Below are 23,401 nucleotides of genomic sequence, written 5' to 3'. Positions count from 1 at the left end.
TTGTTTGACTTAGTACTGGTATAGTCGTCATTGATTGGTTGTTTGACTTAGTACTGGTATAGTCGTCATTGGTTGGTTGTTTGACTTAGTACTGGTATAGTCTAATCATTGATTGGTTGTTTGACTTAGTACTGGTATAGTCGTCATTGATTGGTTGTTTGACTTAGTATCAGTATGAGCTAGTCATTGGTTGGTTGTTTGACTTAGTATCAGTATGAGCTAGTCATTGGTTGGTTGTTTGACTTAGTATCAGTATGAGCTAGTCATTGGTTGGTTGTTTGACTTAGTATCAGTATGAGCTAGTCATTGGTTGGTTGTTTGACTTAGTCATTGGTTGGTTGTGTTTGTATTAGCTAGTCATTGGTTGGTTGTTTGACTTAGTATCAGTATGAGCTAGTCATTGGTTGGTTGTTTGACTTAGTATCAGTATTAGCTAGTCATTGGTTGGTTGTTTGAATTTGATACAGCTTTAACAAAGAGCCATGACATGTAGTGTTGTAGCATTTCACCTAATTTATATAAACTTCCATATTTTAGATTGTAGCATCCATCAAATATTGCTTATCATATATCATGCAAGACACTGCACATACACAACAACTACACACTCTTCAACAAACAACTATTGTTCCTATGTTTATTATTGTTTTAAAAATGATTTTCTTATGTCAAACTTGCTTTATTATGACCCAAAAATATTAATTTCAAAATGCCACTTATTAGGGTTTGTTGATATTTATAGAAAATTCCTTCAATCAATGATAGCAGAGGAAAATCAGCATTAAAGAAAGATTTTTAGTTTTATATAAAGAATACTTAGAATTTAGATACATCCAGAACACAATATTTAATGGACCAGCACCTTTGAAAGATTATTTTATTAAACCAGCATTAAACCTGTAATGAATTTAAATAGAAGAAGAAAAAAAAAGTAATTTTTCCTGCTTGGTGAATTTATTGTCACAATGATAATGAATATTTGGGTGGTCTTACCTTCACAAGTCTTAGTTATTAAAGTTTTTTTTGAAAGCACTGACTTAATTAAGTGTTTATTTATTCATGTCTTTTTCAGTGACAATTCATATTTTATATGAGTCTGAAGACATATTCCAGAAACCATTTAAAATCTATTTGCACTTCAAAATTGATTTTCAGTTCAGCATTACATTAAAATTGGTTTTTTATGCCTGTATAAAGTCACTCAGGTGGAAAGAAGTTGTAACTCTTGGGGTTTGAAGTCAATTAATAAATAATGCTATGTAGCGATATCTTGCTAATTTGGGTTCATTTTACTGGGGGGACTATTTTTCAGATCAATTTGAAAAGCAAAAACCAAATGAGAAATATTTATACAAAAGTTCATGCACTTTTAATTACTAAAGATAGCTCAGTAAAATCATGACACAGAAATTTACATGGAAGTGTTTTCGCTGATTAATATAGAGTTAAACGTAAATTTGCCTGGAACCATTGTGCAAGCAAAAGAGATCTAGGCATAATATTTCTGATTGTGATTACATGATAATCTGAAGTTCCAACTCGGTAGACACAGTTTTGGCATGTTTAACATCCTATTTAAAAAGACTCCTGAATGAAAAGCACCTTTTGATATTTTTAGGCATAGTTTAGCCGGGAAATGAATTACCTTGTATCACACATCTGTTTCCTCCTTCTAGGACTCATAAGTGATGCTAAGGATTTGATGAAACCTAAGAGACAAGAAAAATCATCTTTAAATGGGGATAAAGGTGACTAGGACCTTCATTTACTATAGTAATACTGGTAGAATTCTGAAACTTCAAAATATGAGGTAGAATTTTGAAACTTGCTTATCAAGTTTTGTTTTTTGTTTTTGTTTTCTTAAAAGGTTTTCAGTGTAATTCACCGATTAAGATTTATGTAAATCATTTAGAAATTGAATGGGTGGAGAGAGGATAGAAGAGAGAAATTCAGGGAGTTTGGGGATGGTGGAAGGAAAGGAGGGGAAGGCTTTCTGTGATAATACTTTGTGAAAAAGGAGTTGATAGAGGAGATGACCAGGGGGAGGGGGGCAGATTAAGATATAATACTTTGTGATAGGTAGTTGAGGATAGAGAAGGTGAGGGGGAGGGGGGCGGGGGGCTTCAGATATAATACTAAATGCTTCAAAAATTCACCACAGGTGGTTCATATATGACTGCAGGTCCATGGTGATGGTTCTATATCGAGAGTGAAAATATTCCAGATATGTGTTTTGTGCCAGGTTTTTATAGATATGGGTGTACCATCAATCATTGGAGAGGGTGTGGAAGATATAACAACTGACTTCTTGATGGTAATCCCTACTCTAGTTCTCGGTTTGTTTTGCAAGTCAACTGCCAATATACATAAAGTTACCCATTTCTAGATAACAAATTAATTATGGAGTGTACCTTTAGAACATCATTTTGTCTAGCATTGATTTTTTTTACTTCTGTAATATACTTTTAATCTTGTTACTTGTAATAAATCGTTGCCCTTGATCCCTGGCGTTAAATTGAAAGACCTATAGATAAAGAGTATCTGTTGTTGTATTTCTGTATCATATATTAACTTCTTTAAATGAGATTAATAAATGGCAATTCAGAAAATATATATATATATATATGTGTGTGTGTATATTTTGGTATTAAATGACAGCATAATCGTAAAATGAATATTTTTCAGTGAGATTTACAAAACGTTTCCAGAATTAGAGGGAATATTTACATTCATAAAATCCACTGAATCACTGCATTCCTAAAATACTGATATAGATGCCAAGATTCTTGTTATGGACATAACTTTGTAAATACACCTGCCCTTATTATAAACCATACTGCACATGTTTTAAGCCAAAGAAAAGCATTGTACCCACCTTTTGATCTCGTAATGTCAAGTTTTCATTGTTTGCATGTTGAACCTTCCAAACTCTGGCTAGGTTCTGGGAAGTATGGAATGGCCGAATGAATGTTACTCCATATTTGTGACTGAAATGATTTTTCTAAATATTGTATTTTCCGGGTATAAACAGCACCTGAATATAAGCCGCAGGGCTAGTTTTTAGTGACTTTTTTGTTTGCTCCACATATGCACCAAGATGCACCAAGATATAAACAGTTATGTTGACCAAAGTTTGTTGATATAAAAGAAAACGGAAGGCAATTTATAAAGGTCATCAGTACTAACTGAGTTCTATAAAACTTATACCAAGAAGATGAAACCTTAAGTGTAAAGTGTTGTAATATCTATTGGGAAGATGAAATCGAAGTTTAATGATGGATATTCAGATTAGCATATTGCACACTGATATATATATCAGTCTATATATATGTATATATATATATATGTATATATATATATATGTCTATATATTCTGAATTAGAAGAATGATTGGTCAATATATTCTGAATTTTAAAAAATGCCTAAATCTGATAAATTTGCTTTGAAACTTCATCAACAATTAGCTTACTAGAAAGGATATTAGGCCTTGTTAATGATAAGCAGAATTTTGACGTTTCTGATGATACTACACATGGTTGGTTAGTGAAGTCTGATGAAGGACTTCTTGAAATGTTTTTGAATTATGATAAAAAATTGTGATAATTTGAAATTCTTTGGAAGAAACATAGGCTATGAAAGATACGGATTTTAGTGAGTGATCTACAACACAAGGAATACTGAGGGTCATTATATCTGGTCTCCACAAGTTTCTCTTCAAGATTCGTCTAATATTTGTAAACTGATGTCTATATTCTGTCTTTCTGTAAAGCAGAGTTTTCTTGTCAGTAGCTATTGATTGTAAGGTCATTAGTTCTTGCAAGAAAATTTTGTTGTTTTGTCACAAATTAATGACATCAATATCTCACACACAAACGATGTATCAATTAATACCTGTTCACAACAAGAGCAGATAACTATGCATTATAAAAAGGTAGAATTTAATTATTATAAAGCTAAAGGTCAGAGATCAAACAGACGATGAGAAGGATCAATCTAATTTGACAAGGTTTATTTCCAACCTTAGGTTTGTGGGGCAGGATGGTTGGGAGGATAGGGAAGTGGGTAGTGTTTTATCCCATTCTGAATCAATGTCAAATTTTGAGAAACAGGCTTTAGTTCTTATACTTATTCAATAGAATCATAACAACATCAGGTTCTACACATGATCTGATATACAAAGAAGGAGGACGTGTGGGACATGGGGAAGGGGGACGTTTTGCTTGTCTTATTTACGGTAGTAGATATTTTCTGATATCTAGTTGTTTCCATGCGATTCTTCTACTTAATATCTTCCAAATAAAGTTTCAAAATATGACTTTCTTGTAATTAATACTTCCCGGTACCATGAAACAACCTTGACTAAATCATTAAAAGTTATAATAAGGATTAACAAAGTAGTCTACTTAAGGTATAAAGCTTGTTCATTCCACTCAAATGTTCAGCCATGCAGACCTTAATTTTTCTTGACAAGGCCATGCAAAATCTCTTTACAAGTTCAATGTATGGAGAATTTTGCAAACAAGGAGATTATCCAAAAGCTCAGGTAGAAGTGTGAAAAAATTTGAAAAAGATTAAGATTTGAGACAAGATGACTGCACTGTTGTTAGAACTGTACACTATGTTAAAAGTTCAGCTTATGTAGGTGTTGTGTTTGTAGACTGCTATTCTTATATCATGACTCCTGTTTGTGTTGTAGTATTTTCGAAACTACTAGTTCATTCCATGTTAAGATTTACTGTTTTTTTAAAGTCACCTATAAGATGTCATTTAACAATGGGTATTTTTTCCTTTAATTCCTCTACAAATTTGGTGGGAAATGTTGAATGGTGGCTCTGTTCATCTGTCTGTTCATCCTTCTGTCCAATGATGATAAGACAATTAATTATCCACAAATTACATCCATGGGATTCTGAATTTGACCTGTATTTCAAGCTTCGGTGATTTAGGTCAAAATTGCATGTTAATTGGTACCTGTAATGTTACTGATTTAATTAATGATAGGTGCTAATTACATTTGTTTACCAATTATTATTGGTAATGTTTCATTGCTATGCTGTTTATAAATCTATTTACCAAATTTGATAAATAAAGCATGGAAAGTTTACTTAATACTTTACTGGTGATCATTTATCAGTGCTTTTCCTGTGAGAGATAAATGTAGATATAAACATTATTTATTTTACAACAATTGCAAAACAAGCTATCAACTTTTATGAATCACTCTTGTTGACGCGGATGGAAGTACACGAAGGGTGGGAGGAAACCGCATGACACGGGGAAAACCCACATGGTCAGACAGGTGACCCAATATCTTTACAGGTCGTACCAGGAATCGTACCCTGGATGGGTAGGTGATAAACAAGTGTGTTACCACTGTACTACCCGAGTATCTTGTTAGAGATATTGAGTTAAACAGGATTTCTCTAATGGCAGTTTATGTATGGCAATTGTTGAAGATGCACAAATTCATCATAACACTATCTGTTACAAATTGATATTGTACTTAAATTTGTGTTAACTGTATGTGATGCTGTTTGGCCTCACAGTGATACATAGGTTAGTGGAATCATGACTGACACTATGATGAGTTTGGTGCATTGGTTATGCCACACATGTAACAATGTCATCCTTCTGCTATTATCTAACTTTATGTCACTGGTTTATTATCCCCTACATACTGACCACAATCCATTGTGTAGTTTTTGTAGTAGGACTACCTAGCCTCTTCTGTAGAATAGCATTGTCTTTGTGTATATAGAGATCAAAATAGATTAAGCCCGACAGACTTGATAGTGTCTATCCGTTAAATCTATAGTAGCCAACACTATAATTACAATTTGTGTCAAATTGTCTTGTAATGTTTAAAGATAATCAGTAATGATTGTAAAGGCTGGAAGATTTATATAGAAAATTTTAAGTCTTCCATATTGTAAACATTTAAGTGCTGTATACTGTAAACATTTAAGTGTTGTATACTGTAAACATTTAAGTGTTGTATACTGCAAACATTTAAGTGTTGTATACTGTAAACATTTAAGTGTTGTATATTGCAAGTATTTAAGTGTTGTGTATTGCAAACATTTAAGTGTTGTATATTGCAAACATTTAAGTGTTGTATACTGTAAACATTTAAGTGTTGTATATTGCAAACATTTAAGTGTTGTATACTGTAAACATTTAAGTGTTGTATATTGCAAACATTTAAGTGTTGCATACTGTAAACATTTAAGTGTTGTATACTGTAAACATTTGTGTCTCGGATACTGTAAACTTTGTGTCTCGTAAACTGTAAACTTTTAAGTCCTCTATACTGTAAGCATATATGTCTCATGTTTTATTTTATGGTAAATGTTTTGAGTCTTTTACACTGTAAAAGTTTAAGTCTCAAAAACTGTAAACATTAAGTCTCAAAAACTGTAAACATTAGTCTCAAAAACTGTAAACATTAGTCTCAAAAACTGTAAACATTAGTCTCAAAAACTGTAAATATTAGTCTCAAAAACTGTAAATATTAGTCTCAAAAACTGTAAATATTAGTCTCAAAAACTGTAAATATTAGTCTCAAAAACTGTAAATATTAGTCTCAAAAACTGTAAACATTAGTCTCAAAAACTGTAAATATTAGTCTCAAAAACTGTAAATATTAGTCTCAAAAACTGTAAACATTAGTCTCAAAAACTGTAAACATTAGTCTCAAAAACTGTAAATATTAGTCTCAAAAACTGTAAACATTAGTCTCAAAAACTGTAAATATTAGTCTCAAAAACTGTAAACATTAGTCTCAAAAACTGTAAACATTAGTCTCAAAAACTGTAAATATTAGTCTCAAAAACTGTAAACATTAGTCTCAAAAACTGTAAATATTAGTCTCAAAAACTGTAAATATTAGTCTCAAAAACTGTAAATATTAGTCTCAAAAACTTAGTCTCAAAAACTGTAAATATTAGTCTCAAAAACTGTAAATATTAGTCTCAAAAACTGTAAACATCAGTCTCAAAAACTGTAAACATTAGTCTCAAAAACTGTAAATATTAGTCTCAAAAACTGTAAACATTAGTCTCAAAAACTGTAAACATTAGTCTCAAAAACTGTAAACATTAGTCTCAAAAACTGTAAACATTAGTCTCAAAAACTGTAAATATTAGTCTCAAAAACTGTAAATATTAGTCTCAAAAACTGTAAACATTAGTCTCAAAAACTGTAAACATTAGTCTCAAAAACTGTAAACATTAGTCTCAAAAACTGTAAACATTAGTCTCAAAAACTGTAAACATTAGTCTCAAAAACTGTAAACATTAGTCTCAAAAACTGTAAACATATTAGTCTCAAAAACTGTAAACATTAGTCTCAAAAACTGTAAACATTAGTCTCAAAAACTGTAAACATTAGTCTCAAAAACTGTAAACATTAGTCTCAAAAACTGTAAACATTAAAAAACTGTAAACATTAGTCTCAAAAACTGTAAACATTAGTAAAAACTGTATTAGTCTCAAAAACTGTAAACATTAGTCTCAAAAACTGTAAAAACATTAGTCTCAAAAACTGTAAACATTAGTCTCAAAAACAAAAACTGTAAACATTAGTCTCAAAAACTGTAAACATTAGTCTCAAAAACTGTAAATATTAAACTGTAAATCTCAAAAACTGTAAACATTAAAAAACTGTCTCAAAAACTGTAAACATTAGTCTCAAAAACTGTAAACATTATTAGTCTCAAAAACTGTAAATATTAGTCTCAAAAACTGTAAACATTAGTCTCAAAAACTGTAAACATTAGTCTCAAAAACTGTAAACTTAGTCTCAAAAACTGTAAACATTAGTCTCAAAAACTGTAAACATTAGTCTCAAAAACTGTAAACATTAGTCTCAAAAACTGTAAACATTAGTCTCAAAAACTGTAAACATTAGTCTCAAAAACTGTAAATATTAGTCTCAAAAACTGTAAACAAAAACTGTAAATATTAGTCTCAAAAACTGTAAACATATTCAAAAACTGTCATTAGTCAAAAACTGTAAATATTAGTCTCAAAAACTGTAAACATTAGTCTCAAAAACTGTAAACATTAGTCTCAAAAACTGTAAACATTAGTCTCAAAAACTGTAAACATTATCTCAAAAACTGTCATTAGTCAAAAACTGTAAACATTAGTCTCAAAAACTGTAAATATTAGTCTCAAAAACTGTAAATATTAGTCTCAAAAACTGTAAATATTAGTCTCAAAAACTGTAAACATTAAGTCTCAAAAACTGAAAACATTAGTCTCAAAAACTGTAAACATTAGTCTCAAAAACTGTAAACATTAGTCTCAAAAACTGTAAACATTAGTCTCAAAAACTGTAAAAATTAGTCTCAAAAACTGTAAACATTAGTCTCAAAAACTGTAAACATTAGTCTCAAAAACTGTAAACATTAGTCTCAAAAACTGTAAACATTAGTCTCAAAAACTGTAAACATTAGTCTCAAAAACTGTAAACATTAGTCTCAAAAACTGTAAATATTAGTCTCAAAAACTGTAAACATTAAGTCTCAAAAACTGTAAACATTAGTCTCAAAAACTGTAAACATTAGTCTCAAAAACTGTAAACATTAGTCTCAAAAACTGTAAACATTAGTCTCAAAAACTGTCAACATTAGTCTCAAAAACTGTAAATATTAGTCTCAAAAACTGTAAACATTAGTCTCAAAAACTGTAAATATTAGTCTCAAAAACTGTAAACATTAGTCTCAAAAACTGAAAATATTAGTCTCAAAAACTGTAAACATTAGTCTCAAAAACTGTAAACATTAGTCTCAAAAACTGTAAATATTAGTCTCAAAAACTGTAAACATTAGTCTCAAAAACTGTAAACATTAGTCTCAAAAACTGTAAATATTAGTCTCAAAAACTGTAAACATTAGTCTCAAAAACTGTAAACATTAAGTCTCAAAAACTGTAAATATTAGTCTCAAAAACTGTAAATATTAAGTCTCAAAAACTGTAAACATTAAGTCTCAAAAACTGTAAACATTTATGTCACATGCACAGTAAACTTTTAGGTCTCATATTCTGTATAACTTATACTGTAAATGTTTGCCTTGTATATTGTAAATGATTAAGTCTTGTATACTTTACTGTGCTCCAGCCCTATCCATGCATTTAGTCATAATTTGCCCCATCCACTCCTGTAACAGGTATCCCAAACCATCTCCAGCCTTACCAATCCACTCCTGTCACAGGTATCCCAAACCATCTCCAGCCTTACCCATCCACTCCTGTCACAGGTACCCTTACCCCACACCATCTCCAGTCTTACCCACCCACTGCTGTCAAAGGTACCCTGACCCCACACCATCTCCAGCCTTACCCATCCACTCCTGTCACAGGTACCCCACACCATCTCCAGTCTTACCCACCCACTCCTGTCACAGGTACTCTTACCCCACACCATCTCCAGTCTTAACCACCCACACCTGTCACAGGTACCCCAAACCATCTCCAGCCTTACTCATCCACTCCTGTAACAGGTACCCCTCACTATCTCCAGTCTTACCCATTCACTCCTGTCACAGGTACCCTTACCACACACCATCTCTAGCCTTACCCAACCAATCCTGTCACAGGTACCCTACACTATCTCCAGTCTTACCCATTCACTCCTGTCACAGGTACCCCTACCCCACACCATCTCCAGCATTACTTATCCACTCTTGTCACTGGTACCCCACACCATCTCCAGCCTTACCCACCCAATCATGTCACAGGTACCTCAAACTTTCTCCAGCTCAACCCAACCACTCCTGTCACATGTACCCTTACCCCACACCATCTCCAGCCATATCCAACCACTCCTGTCATAGGTACCCCAAACTTTCTCCAGCTCAACCCAACCACTCCTGTCACATGTACCCTTACCCCACACCATCTCCAGCCTTACTCATCCACTCCTGTCACTGGTACCCCACACCATCTCCAGCACGACCCACCCCCTCCTGTCACAGGTACCCCAAACTACCTCCAGGTCAACCTAACCACTCCTGTCACAGGTACCCTTACCCCACACCATCTCCAGCCTTACCCACCCAATCCTGTCACAGGTATCCCAAACCATCTCCAGCCTCACCCATCCACTCCTGTCACAGGTACCCTTACCCTACACCATCTCCAGTCTTACCCACCCACTGCTGTCACAGGTACCCTTACCCCACACCATCTCCATCCTTACCCATCCACTCCTGTCACAGGTACCCTTACCCCTCACCATCTCCAGCCTTACCCACCCACTCCTGTCACAGGTATCCCAAACTATCTCCAGACCAACCCAACCACTCCTGTCACAGGCACCCCTTGCCCCACACCATCTCCAGCCGTACCCAACCACTCCTGTCACAGGTACCCTTACCCCACACCATCTCCAGCCTTACCCACCCACTCCTGTCACAGGTACCCTAACCCACACCATCTCCAGCTTACCCACCCACCCCTGTCACAGGTTCCCTTGCCCCACACCATCTCCAGCTTACCCACCCACCCCTGTCACAGGTACCCCAAACCATCTCCAGCACGACCCACCCCCTCCTGTTACATGTACCCTTATCCCACACTATCTCCAGTCTTACCCACCCACTCCTGTCACAGGTACCCTTACTCCACACCATCTGCAGTCTTACCCACCCACTCCTGTCACAGGGACCCTTACCACACACCATCTCCAGCCCTACCCATCCAATCCTGTCACTGGTAGCCTTATTCCACACCTATCACTGGTACCTTACCCTACACCATCTCCAACCCTACCCGCCCACGCCTGTGACCCAATTCTATCCTACACACCATATAATTACATATTACTCACATCTCCCTTGCCTAGACCAACTAAATTGTTGTGTAAAAGACTGGCTGCCTAAATATCAGTAGAGAATGTATTTATAGATATTCTGTATTGTTTGTATGTACACTACTAACTTATGTATACCTCAGGGGAGGGGAGAAAATGTTACTAATTGTATGTAACATGTAGACTCTACAGTATATTTTATATATATAGCCTAGTACATTAAACAGCCACTACTATGTAACTATTGATTTGCCTCCCTACTGAGAGATAGCTTAGCGACCTTCAAGGGTCAGCGTTACTATTTATAGATAGTGCCAGCCATTAATAGCTTGAGCTGTAGATATTACAGTCCAGCCAGCCCTGGGAGTTAGCTAGCCTGTGTGTTAGCAAATCTACCATTCTCAACGTTCCCTGATCGGATCATTTAAACCTGGAACAACGCAATCGGCTAAAATATCTGTTGGTGAAATTATTTCAGAAATTAGACAAGGCTGAATCCAGTACTTTAACATAGTTTGTTTGCCAGGATTCTGTGAAAAAAATGTAAACAAATGGCAATGGTTTGTAGTGTATGGAAGCTATAAAGCTGGTAGGTATATATACCTACATTAAACTGCCTTGGAGTTCAGACTAGTGCTAGATTGAGAACAGCATAACTCTTGTGTGTGTTTGGCTGCCTAACCTTTCCCAACCCAAGAAAATTTAATTGAAAGCTAGCATAGCACTAATTGTGCAGGACAAGCAATCAGTAATTGGATTTCATTAACAAGAGGGTAAGTATAGGGTCTGAAAGCTCTCAACTTCTACTTCTAGGACAGTTTGAAATGGTGGTGGTGTTTACGTGTGCAGATGTCTTGTGCTTCTCACATGTGCATCAACGTTGAACTAGTTGTGTGTGAACGTATTTCTGGATGGATACATTATTTATGTTGGGAGAATGTGTTCCTGTTGTCTTTCTATAAACCAGATAAAAACTTTGACACTCTTGTTTGACAGCTTTACAGAGAGAGAGAGTTTCATTTGCTAATGTATTATTGTTCAATCTAATTGTTTTGCTGCAGGTTAAATTATGTCCTAATTGGACAGAGTTCAGTAAACTCCGAGTGACCATTACTTGTTTGTGTGAAGAACAATATTACTTCATAGGTGTATAGGAACATGTGTTAGGAAGTATGTTGCTTTACATGTGTGTATGACTTTGACGAAAAATGTTTCTATAAATATGTGTATGAATTTGTGTAAGACAGAATGTTCCTACATGTGTATGAATTTGTATAAGACAGAATGTTCCTACATATGTGCATGTGAATTTGTATAAGACAGAATGTTCCTACATATGTGCATGTGAATTTGTATAAGACAGAATGTTCCTACATATGTGCATGTGAATTTGTATAAGACAGAATGTTCCTACATATGTGCATGTGAATTTGTATAAGACAGAATGTTCCTACATGTGTGCATGTGAATTTGTATAAGACAGAATGTTCCTACATGTGTGCATGTGAATTTGTATAAGACAGAATGTTCCTACATGTGTGCATGTGAATTTGTATAAGACAGAATGTTCCTACATGTGTGCATGTGAATTTGTATAAGACAGAATGTTCCTACATGTGTGCATGTGAATTTGTATAAGACAGAATGTTCCTACATGTGTATGAATTTGTGTCAGAAAGAATGTGTCTCACATATGTGTTTGTTGATTTGTGTGAAGATATATAATACTACATATGTGCCTGTGAATTTCTATCAGGAAGAATGCTTGTACATTAGTGTATGAATTTTGTGTGACAAAGAATGTTTGACATATGTGTGTAATTGATGAAAGGAAGAATGTTTTTACTTATATATGTATATTTGTATGGGAAAGAAGAATGTTTCTACATGTGTGTGTGAATTCATGAAAGACAAAATATTTGTACATGTGTGTGAATTTGTCAAAGGGAGAATGTTTTTATGTGTGTTGATTTGTGTGATGAATGTTTTTACATATATATTTATATATATATATATAAATATGTAGGAGTTTCAGTTGTGAAACCCACTTTTCAGATTTTGATTGTTATTATATATTCAATGTGACTGACGGTGGTCATTTTGGATTTTGATAGTTTCTCCAGAACTACTGAAAGAATCGCTATGACACCAAATATAATCAGTATTTTTCCTAGTTATACATGCCATGTTTAGAGAATAGAATGATGCAATATTCAAGATGGCTGCCATCAGTCATTTTGAATATTGACTTTTGAATTTTCTTATTGCTATTTCTTCAGAAGTACATGTACTGGAAAATGAACACATAAGAATGAAAGGAACAACCTTTTGTAAAACTGAAATATGTTGTATGATGGTGGCAATGATAGTGTCTCGGCTGTGGGGGCTGCATGGAATTACATAGTAGGAAGTAGTTGGATGTTGTGAGAACAGCTCGGGGTACTTGAGGCCAGGATAAGGGTTGTTGGAGAGAAATTCTCTTTTAATGTGACTGAAACAAGGAGGTTTTATATATTTCACCTGATAGTTTATAGCACCAAGTGTTAATAAAGTAGTATAAGAGTTCAAGAGGTGGTGAGTCAAGTTAGAACATACAGAAACAGCACAGATCTCTGTAGATAACCATTGGTCAGCTGTAGGAATATAGAACAGGTCAAGATAAGGTCAAAACTAGGCCTGTATAGCAGTATAATAATAGTATAATCATTACTAATTGGGATAAGTCACAGATTTACTGAAAATTAACTATAGTTGGTGAAAATCATGGACAGAGTTTTGGAATGGATGTTGTCATTAAGATACACAAGAATATCAACTGGTTTATTCAGCCACAAAATTTGATCAGTTCATGTTCCTCAAAATTCTGTCAATTAAGGTTTGTATGTAAACTTTCTCACTCTGATATGTGTGTTACCGAGTGACCCAGTTATGTCTATTTATAGGAACAGCCCACTTAAAATGGTAAATAATACATTTACCCTCAAATGAAATGACTGGTTTACCAAGTTATAAAAAACGAAATATATTTATGTTGAACAGGAAGTAGGCTTAACATTTTACAGTCACTAGGAAACAACATGTTAATAATGACATTTTTAAGTTCTGTGCACTTATGCTATCATAGAATTTTAATTCCGTATCAGAAAAAATGGCTGTTTTTTCATGGGGACATTCCTGTGTGAACATACAGTTGCCTGTAAGTTTTAGAATTCTTTAGTTGTAGGTTAACACTGCAGCTACTTTCATTAAACATTCACCTTTTCACTTTCTCTTCAAAATTGTTCATGTTTAGCCATTGATATTATAATTCATTTGATTACTTGACTGACTACCCAATGAATATAAAGGTTGTTTTGGGTGAGGTCTCATTTAAGTAGCAGGTGGCTACCTCAATGAACAACATATGGAAGGTCCATAATATATGCCCCCAGAGCAATAAGGATGAAGTGTCTTGCCCAAAGACACATCAATTCCATAACTCAGCTTTCAGATAATCACAAAATGTCATGGATATAGGGAACGTGGAAATGTTCATCTTGTATCATCACCTGGGGTTATAATAGTCCAACACTCAATGGAGTTAGCGCCTGTAAAACTCATGGAACTATACAATTGATTTAAAGTGAAATCAAATTTGTGTTGTATACATTAATTATTGAAAGAAGAAAATTTTAATGTACCTCAGTTGTTATGGTTAAAATCACTATGGATAGGGTAAGTAGGAAGTGGTATGTCTAGAAGTTCTTTTGTCTTGACCTTAAATACCAAGGAGACTGCTATGTACTATTTAATGAATATACTTTAGTTGTTTTAATATATAAGTAAAGTACATATATAACGCATTCTAAATTCTAAACATCACCATGAGGGGAACATTTCACTCACTTAGGGAAACATGGTATTTCTGTACCAAGTATCATGTTATTGTACTGATTTTTCTGACAAGGTTTCATGCATAATATTTAATTTTCTGAATTAATTGCACATTTAATTAACATACCTGCCATCAAATTTAAATTAAGATTGCCCCAGAGAAGGGTTGATAATAGCTATAGCTGGGTTTGACCTATATATGTGGGTCAAAGGGTATCGAACACAGAAAGACCTACACCCATTGTTGAGGGGGTAGTAAAGGTCAGTCCTTAGTTGTAATCATGTATTGTAGGCTGAGGTGTATATATACTTGTGTATGTGTATACAGTAGATTATAAACTATGTAATAAGGTGTCTTATCTCTGCTATCATATAGGTAATTAGGACCGGTGTAATAAGCTTGAGTGCTATAATTAGATATTGTTCCGTAGCACTAATTCTTCGTGATTTATCATGTACCTAGCTTGTTTTGATGAAATGAATTTCATTAGTGGAGGTTAATCAATGTATACCAAATTATTAAAGGCTCTGTATCATGCTTCTACTGTTAATAAATCTTTATATAGAATATAGAAATGATATGATTGAAGTACATCACAGATATGTGGGATTTTCCAAAGTAGAGATAGTTTATTTATCCAATCTCATCTTTAATTTGCACAGTAATTGTCAACTTCATTAAAAAAAAAACCTTGACTTATATACACAACTGGTTCTGTATTATTTGTATGTATATATAATCAGGGTAACGACAATGTTTGAACTGATATGATTATTTGATCAGGGTCGGATTGTTAAATCAATTTCTTCTCTTCATCTCCCATCTTTTCTTTCCTTCGTTTTTCCCTACTACATTTTACATTTAAAAATAAGTTGTAACTGTACATAGCTGTTGTCACATTCATTGTATATATTATTGTGGAGAGGGCTCTTATAAGTTGAGAGAACTTGTGCCCAATCCATTTGCTTTCGGCAATAAAATATGTTTAATATGTTTAAACTAATCAGGGTTTCAATGAAATCTTAACTTACATTATGATCCAATCAGGGTTATGACAGTGTTTAAACTAATGTGATGTTTTAATCAGGGTTATGATAATGTTTTATCTAATGTGATGATTTAATCAGGGTTATGACAATGTTTGAACTAGTGTGATGATTTAATCAGGGTTATGACAATGTTTGAACTAGTGTGATGATTTAATCAGGGTTATGACAATGTTTGAACTAGTGTGATGATTTAATCAGGGTTATGACAATGTTTGAACTAGTGTGATGATTTAATCAGGGTTATGACAATGTTTGAACTAGTGTGATGATTTAATCAGGGTTATGACAATGTTTGAACTAGTGTGATGATTTAATCAGGGTTATGACAATGTTTGAACTAGTGTGATGATTTAATCAGGGTTATGACAGTGTTTGAACTAGTGTGATGATTTAATCAGGATTATGACAATGTTTGAACTAGTGTGATGATTTAATCAGGGTTATGACAATGTTTGAACTAGTGTGATGATTTAATCAGGGTTATGACAATGTTTGAACTAGTGTGATGATTTAATCAGGGTTATGACAATGTTTGAACTAGTGTGATGATTTAATCAGGGTTATGACAATGTTTGAACTAGTGTGATGATTTAATCAGGGTTATGACAATGTTTGAACTAGTGTGATGATTTAATCATGGTTATGACAGTGTTTGAACTAGTGTGATCATTTAATCAGGGTTATGCTATATTTGAAATAATGTGATGAAAAATAATGTTTGAAATGATTTGATCTTCTAATCAGGGTTATGACGATGTTTGAACTGATGCAATGAGATTTTTTTAGAATTTGGATCTATTTCAAACAGCTGAAACAAATGCTTTTTCAATACATGTTTCATCTAGTAATATTTGCCATCATTATTTATTCAGTAAGTATCCCTGGAGCCAACTTATATTATTTGACTAAAAGTACATTTGGCTTTGATCGATGAAATGGGGATGCTTATTTTCAGGTTGATGTACAACGATTGGGTTAAGAGCTGATCTTGGTTTGATAAATGTTTGCCTAGAGACTTTCATTGTTATAGAAATTCTTGGTGCTTGGTTATAAATAGCATTATGTTATGAAATTGTACTGATCATGTAAGCTTGTTGAATTATGTCAGTACTTCATCATATTCCAAGAAGTTTATCAGTATTGAAGGTTAACCTTGATTAGAAAGATGAATATTGTGTAGTAATATATTTTCAAGATAAGAGGTTTTTGAAAAGCTCAGACATCAAAGGGGTTTAACACCAGAAATTACTGTGTATTTCAGTAATAAAATTTGAATGACATGTTACATACTGTTAATGCTTGATATTTATAGTGATGCCAAATTGGTGAAGGATGAAGTAATGAACAAAGAGTAACAAAGTTATTCAGGACTAAAAGAATGTGTTAATACCCTATCGCAATAATGTATTCCTTACTGCGGACAAAGTAGGGCACAATCAAGGACACAGAATGAATACTATAGTGTGTTCACCATTCTTTATCAGCAAAGTAGGTCACAGTCAGCAGAACAGAAGAGATACCCTATGCAATGTTCACATTACTCTCTCAATAAAGTAGGTCACATTAAAGAGGTTTACAGAAGCAGTTATCATGGAAACCCAAATAACTAAATAAGAGACATGAAGAATTTGTTTTCCAAACGATTGCTGAATCCATGTATTCTTTTTACACTTCACTGCATATGATGTATTTTTAACTTACTGTTTCAAACTGTTTTTGTGCATTGAATTAGAATAATTTCAATTGTGGTAATCTGCAGCAGAGGAAATATATGAACATTAGAGATATTGACTACTTGACGTTTTCTAATTATATGACAACCATACTACTGCTATATGTGCCATGTTTATCGTACAAAAAACCTGGGCAGACACAATTTCTCTGTAACCCATATTGACAAATGGGTTCATTGTGGATTTTCCTTTCTTCAGAACAAATAGTTTTATCACAAAAATCCTGGGCTTATTTGTGCTGTAATTTTGCACTTGAAAGATTTATACTGTAAACAAGGATTGTAATGCTTGGAAAATCCAGGTTTGTGACTTAAAATGCACAAAGTTAAGACTATGTATACCTTGATTATTGCAAAAATAGGACTGGAAAAAATACCTGAGTTTCCAAGTACATCAATGATTATACAATTACAAACTGGCTTTGTTTTTGAGGTTTCTAAGTTTATTGATAGTGTTATATACTGGGAGTTTGATATATGCAGGATTATCTGGTTTAGGAATGGTTGATATCATGTTATGTTTTGATTTGGTAGGTGCAGATTGTTTCTGGTCAAAATAAAACAAAATAGAGACACTTTTAAAAATAAAAAAATATTACAGGTAATAAAATATTTTGACAAATTTTTTATGAGTCATTTAATTATATTGAATTGGTGTTAAGGGTAATAAGAATATATAATTAAATTATTAGAAATTAAGTTTAAAAGAAAGAGTTATTACGATGATAAATTGGTAACTGTAAATATAATCATAAATCTAAAATATTATTTAATCAGTTTAAGATTTGAGGTTTTTTAATGTAAAACCAATTTTCATGAGGTAATACTTACCATAACTTTAGTATACTCCATAAAGTTATGGTAATTATTACTGAAATGAAATTGACATTTTTGACAGAAAGTATATTGAATATGTATTTTGCTGAAAACTTAAGAGAAATTCAAACATTTGGAAGTGAATTAATTTTTTGATGGTGAAAAGTGACATCAGTTGGGATGGTATATCATTTCAATGTGACAAATAAGATAATTTTTTTATTTGTTGTAATTAAATGAATTCAAGTAGATCTGCATAAATTGAGATATGAATATAGTTATAACTGTTTTAATATGGTATAAAACAAGACTTGTGGGTAAATGTGAATTATTTTATTTTCAGACATAACATATTTATCCTACAGTGAACTTTAGGGAGGGGGGGTCGAAGTCAGTCAACTAGCCCGGTGATGGGGGCAACATCTACCTACTACATATTATGATGAGCTTATTACTTAACAATGACATAACATTAAATTGCATTTCTAATGCAACAGTGATGTATACAGATGGGCTTATAACGTAACATAGCCACCAGGCACCAGAAAGGAGTTGTTTAATGTAACCACATTTACAATGAATGTTTGGGGAAAGGGGTCGTTTAGTATGTATAACCACAGTTACAACAAATGGTTGAGAATGGGGTCTTAAACATGAAATATAAATGTTAGAGGAAGGGGTCATTTAGTACATAACCATAGCTACAACAAATGGTATAGAAAAGGGTCATTTAGTACATAACCATAGCTACAACAAATGGTATAGAAAAGGTCATTTAGTACATAACCACAGCTACAACAAATGGTAGAGAACAAGGTCATTTAGTACATAACCATAGCTACAACAAATGGTATAGAAAAGGTCATTTTATACATAACCACAGTTACAACAAATGGTAGAGAAAGGTCATTTAATACATAACCAAAGTTACAACAAATGGTTTAGAAAAGGTCATTTAGTACATAACCACAGTTACAACAAATTGTAGAGAAAGGTCATTTAGTACATAACTAAAGTTACAACAAATGGTTTAGAAAAGGTCATTTAGTACATAACCACAGTAACAACAAATGGTATAGAAAAGGGTCATTTAGTACCAAACCACAGCAACAACAAATGGTATAGAAAAGGTCATTTAGTACATAACCACAGTTACAACAAATGGTATAGAAAAGGGTCATTAAGTACATACCCCAGCTACAACAAATGGTATAGAAAAGGGTCATTAAGTACATACCCCCAGCTACAACAAATGGTATATAAAAGGGTCATTTAGTACATACCCCCAGCTACAACAAATGGTATATAAAAAGGGTCATTTGGTACATAACCACAGTAACAACAAATGGTATAGAACAAGGTCATTTAGTACATAACCACAGTTACAACAAATGGTAGAGAACAAGGTCATTTAGTACATAACCACAGTTACAACAAATGGTAAAGAACAAGGTCATTTAGTACATAACCACAGTTACAACAAATTGTAGAGAACAAGGTCATTTAGTACATAACCACAGTTACAACAAATTGTAGAGAACAAGGTCATTTAGTACATAACCACAATTACAACAAATGATAGAGAACAAGGTCATTTAGACTTTACATCTGCTTTCTTTTCCTACTGGTGAAACAGGTGGAGGGAAGGAGACTATAATTTTCTGCTCCTTCCATGTTCACACATGCATCATTACAATATATCTGGACATTTTTAAGTTAATGGATTGTTGGGTCAAGGTCACTGTAACTATGTTTAGACAATCATTGTCAGTGCTCCAGTGTCTTCATTCTTTCAGGGTATTCACATCAAACTTCACTCACTTATTAAGCATAAAATATCACAATTTAAGATATAAGGTTGTTAAGTCAAGGTCACACAGTATGCTGGTAGAGATACATAAATGTACAATTTTGTTAATTCATTTGATGATTAATTTTGTTCTTAATTTTCTGTCTTTCCAGATCCCATTGGTCCACATGAATCCACCATGGAAATAAACAGCCACTTTTCTCCTGTCAGTCAAAAAGCTGGTAAGTTTCTTTTTAACTATTGATTAACAATCACTTATACCAGAGGTAATTATTGGAGAATTTTGTGGATTTGCAGATTTAGGACCAAGATAGAAATGGATGTATGGTAGGTATAAATTCTTTCCAAATATTGTAAATGTTTCCCTGTGGGTATATAGATATCAGGAAAGGACGAACAGTGTGTGTGACTGTTTTATTGATGATTGTTCTAAAGTTATCATAAACTAAAGACTTCCTGATATAAAATGAAACTTTTAACAAACATCAGAATTTTGATTAAAGAGTCATCATGGTGTAATATGGTCAGCTAGCTACCAACAACATGGCATTTATCTGGAGAGCTAGCTAGGAACAATATGGTGTTTATCTGAACAGCTAGCTACAAACAACATGGTGTTTATCTGGACAGCTAGCTACCACCAACATGGTGTTTATATGCCTAGCTAGCTACCAACAACATGATGTTTATCTGGACAGCTAGCTACCAACAACATGGTGTTTATCTGCCCAGCTAGCTACCACCAACATGGTGTTTATATGCCTAGCTAGCTACCAACAACATGATGTTTATCTGGACAGCTAGCTACCAACAACATGGTGTTTATCTGCCCAGCTAGCTACCAACAACATGGTGTTTATCTGGACAGCTAGCTACCAACAACATGATGTTTATCTGCCCAGCTAGCTACCAACAACATGGTGTTTATCTGCCCAGCTTGCTACCAACAACATGGTGTTGATCTGGACAGCTAGCTACCAACAACATGGTGTTTATCTGAACAGCTAGCTACCAACAACATGGTGTTTATCTGCCCAGCTAGCTACCAACAATATGGTATTTATATAGTCAGCTAGCTACCAACAACATTGTGTTTATCTGGACAGCTGGCTACCAACAACATGGTGTTGATCTGGTTAGCTAGCTACCAGCAACATGGTGTTGATCTGGACAGCTAGCTACCAACAACATGGTGTTTAACATGACAACTAGCTACCAACAACATTGTGTTTGTCTGGTCAGCTAGCTGCCACGAACATGATGTTTATCTGGACAGCTAGCTACCAACATCATGGTGTTTATCTGGACAGCTAGCTACCAACATCATGGTGTTTATCTGGGCAGCTAGCTACCAACAACATGATGTTTATCTGGACAGCTTGCTACCGATAACATGATGTTTATCTGAACAGCTAGCTACCAAAAACATGGTGTTTATCTGGACAGCTAGCTACCAACAACATGATGTTTATCTGAACAGCTAGCTACCAAAAACATGATGTTGATCTGGACAGCTTGCTACCACCAACATGGTGTTTATCATGACAGCTAGCTACCAACAACATGGTGTTATCTGGTCAGCTAGCTACCAACAACATGGTGTTTATCATGACAGCTAGCTACCACCAACATGGTGTTGATCTGGACAGCTAGCTACCAACAACATGGTGTTGATCTGGACAGCTAGTTACCAACCACATTGTGTTTATCTGCCCAGCTTGCTACCAACAACATGGTGTTTATCTGGATAGCTAGCTACCAACAACATAGTGTTTATCTGGATAGCTAGCTACCAACAACATGGTGTTTATCTGCCCAGCTTGCTACCAACAACATGGTGTTTATCTGGATAACTAGCTACCAACAACATTGTGTTTATCTGGACAGCTTGCTACCAACAACATGGTGTTATCTGGTCAGCTAGCTACCAACAACATGGTGTTTATCTGCCCAGCTAGCTACCAACAACATAGTGTTTATCTGGACAGCTAGCTACCAACAACATGGTGTTTATCTGGACAGCTAGCTACCAACAACATTGTGTTTATCTGCCCAGCTTGCTACCAACAACATGGTGTTTATCTGCCCAGCTTGCTACCAACAACATGGTGTTTATCTGGATAACTAGCTACCAACAACATGGTGTTTATCTGCCCAGCTTGCTACCAACAACATGGTGTTTATCTGGATAACTAGCTACCAACAACATGGTGTTTATCTGGATAGCTAGCTACCAACAACATGGTGTTATCTGGATAGCTAGCTACCACCAACATGGTGTTTATCATGACAGCTAGCTACCAACAACATGGTGTTATCTGGTCAGCTAGCTACCAACAACATGGTGTTATCTGGACAGCTAGCTACCAACAACATGGTGTTTATCTGGACAGCTAGCTACCAACAACATGGTGTTTATCTGGTCAGCACATTTCAAAATAGAGGAGCTTAATTCTCATTTGAATTCTTCTTTTAAGCAATAAAGACAAGTTTGCTATCTTAATTTTATCTTAGAAACTTTTATTTTGTGACCTGATTTTCAAATTTTATATAATATGGAATTTTTCATGAATATATATTGATTTTGTTATAGAAAATGCCAATAACTTGATTATAGATATGAACTATATTGATCTGTATTGACAGCTGATGTTACTATATATACTGTTCATGTTGATGACCAGATTTGTTTTCAGAAAAGTTATCGATATTGTAAATGAAATAAATACAAAATGCTAGCTGGCCAGGTGTAAATGGGGTATTGAATCGGTTGTAGTAATTTCATGTTAGTACAGGTATGCACCAGGTAAACATTACATGTAAAATACAGGTGTGTTGTTGATATTACACTGATATCGAGGTGCTTTACACTTGTGCTATTTACCTGTATATTTACATGCTGTATATGAAATATATGAAAAGAAATTAGAACATTGAACCACACCTGTTAACGATCTGTTACCACACCTGGATGTATGTATGAGAGATAAGTATAGTGTCCTTCCTCCCGCAGCAGGGGGTATGGCATTGCTGATGATAATTGTCTTCCTGCTCTGTTCAGAGATGATTACAGCATAATGGCCGAGCTTTGTTTGGCTATAGGACCATAGCTGCTAGTAGCAATAGTGTTGATAGAATTGAACGGGGTCCACATTGTTTACCCATTCAAACCTTTAGCTCATAACTCTTCATAGATGAAGCCTTTGTATATATGTATGTGCGCGTTGAGTGAGTTTTCAGTAATCCATTTTTGCACCAGGTTTAAATGGTTATATAAATACAATACGTGATCATAAAAGGTGAAT

The 23,401-nt window shown here is 34.2% G+C and overlaps 2 protein-coding genes across 4 annotated transcripts in view; both read left to right on the top strand.

The window, feature by feature from the left end:
• Positions 1–2,254: 2,254 nt before the first annotated feature.
• LOC132565530 (mucin-2-like) lies at positions 2,255–10,722 on the top strand. The gene is made up of 3 exons (XM_060230180.1): positions 2,255–2,336; positions 9,173–9,409; positions 9,647–10,722. Exons 1-3 carry the CDS (start codon positions 2,255–2,257, stop codon positions 10,720–10,722), a joined length of 1,395 nt encoding a protein of 464 aa, XP_060086163.1.
• A 651-nt stretch (positions 10,723–11,373) lies between these two features.
• The window catches only part of LOC132565465 (histone deacetylase 4-like), an 82,690-nt gene continuing 70,662 nt past the window's right edge, over positions 11,374–23,401 (top strand). For all 3 annotated transcript variants that reach the window (XM_060230112.1, XM_060230110.1, XM_060230109.1), the window contains exons 1-2: positions 11,374–11,588; positions 20,249–20,317. In XM_060230112.1, the coding sequence (XP_060086095.1) occupies positions 20,275–20,317 (43 nt within the window). In that variant the 5' untranslated portion in view covers positions 11,374–11,588; positions 20,249–20,274. The remainder of the gene's footprint in view (positions 11,589–20,248; positions 20,318–23,401) is intronic.

Source organism: Ylistrum balloti, unplaced genomic scaffold (genome assembly GCF_031769215.1).
Source record: "Ylistrum balloti isolate Yb309-2 unplaced genomic scaffold, AGI_CSIRO_Ybal_v1 Utg369724, whole genome shotgun sequence".
NCBI lineage: Eukaryota > Metazoa > Mollusca > Bivalvia > Pectinida > Pectinidae > Ylistrum > Ylistrum balloti.
This window is presented reverse-complemented; position numbering and strand designations above follow the sequence as displayed.

Coding starts and splice junctions, on each gene's coding strand:
- LOC132565530 (XM_060230180.1), top strand. CDS start 2,255: ATGGGTGTACCATCAATCATTGGAGAGGGTGTGGAAGATATAACAACT. Junction 2,337..9,172: donor AATCCCTACTCTAGTTCTCG/GTTTGTTTTGCA, acceptor CTCCTGTAACAG/GTATCCCAAACCATCTCCAG. Junction 9,410..9,646: donor CCCACCCACTCCTGTCACAG/GTACTCTTACCC, acceptor CTCCTGTCACAG/GTACCCCTACCCCACACCAT.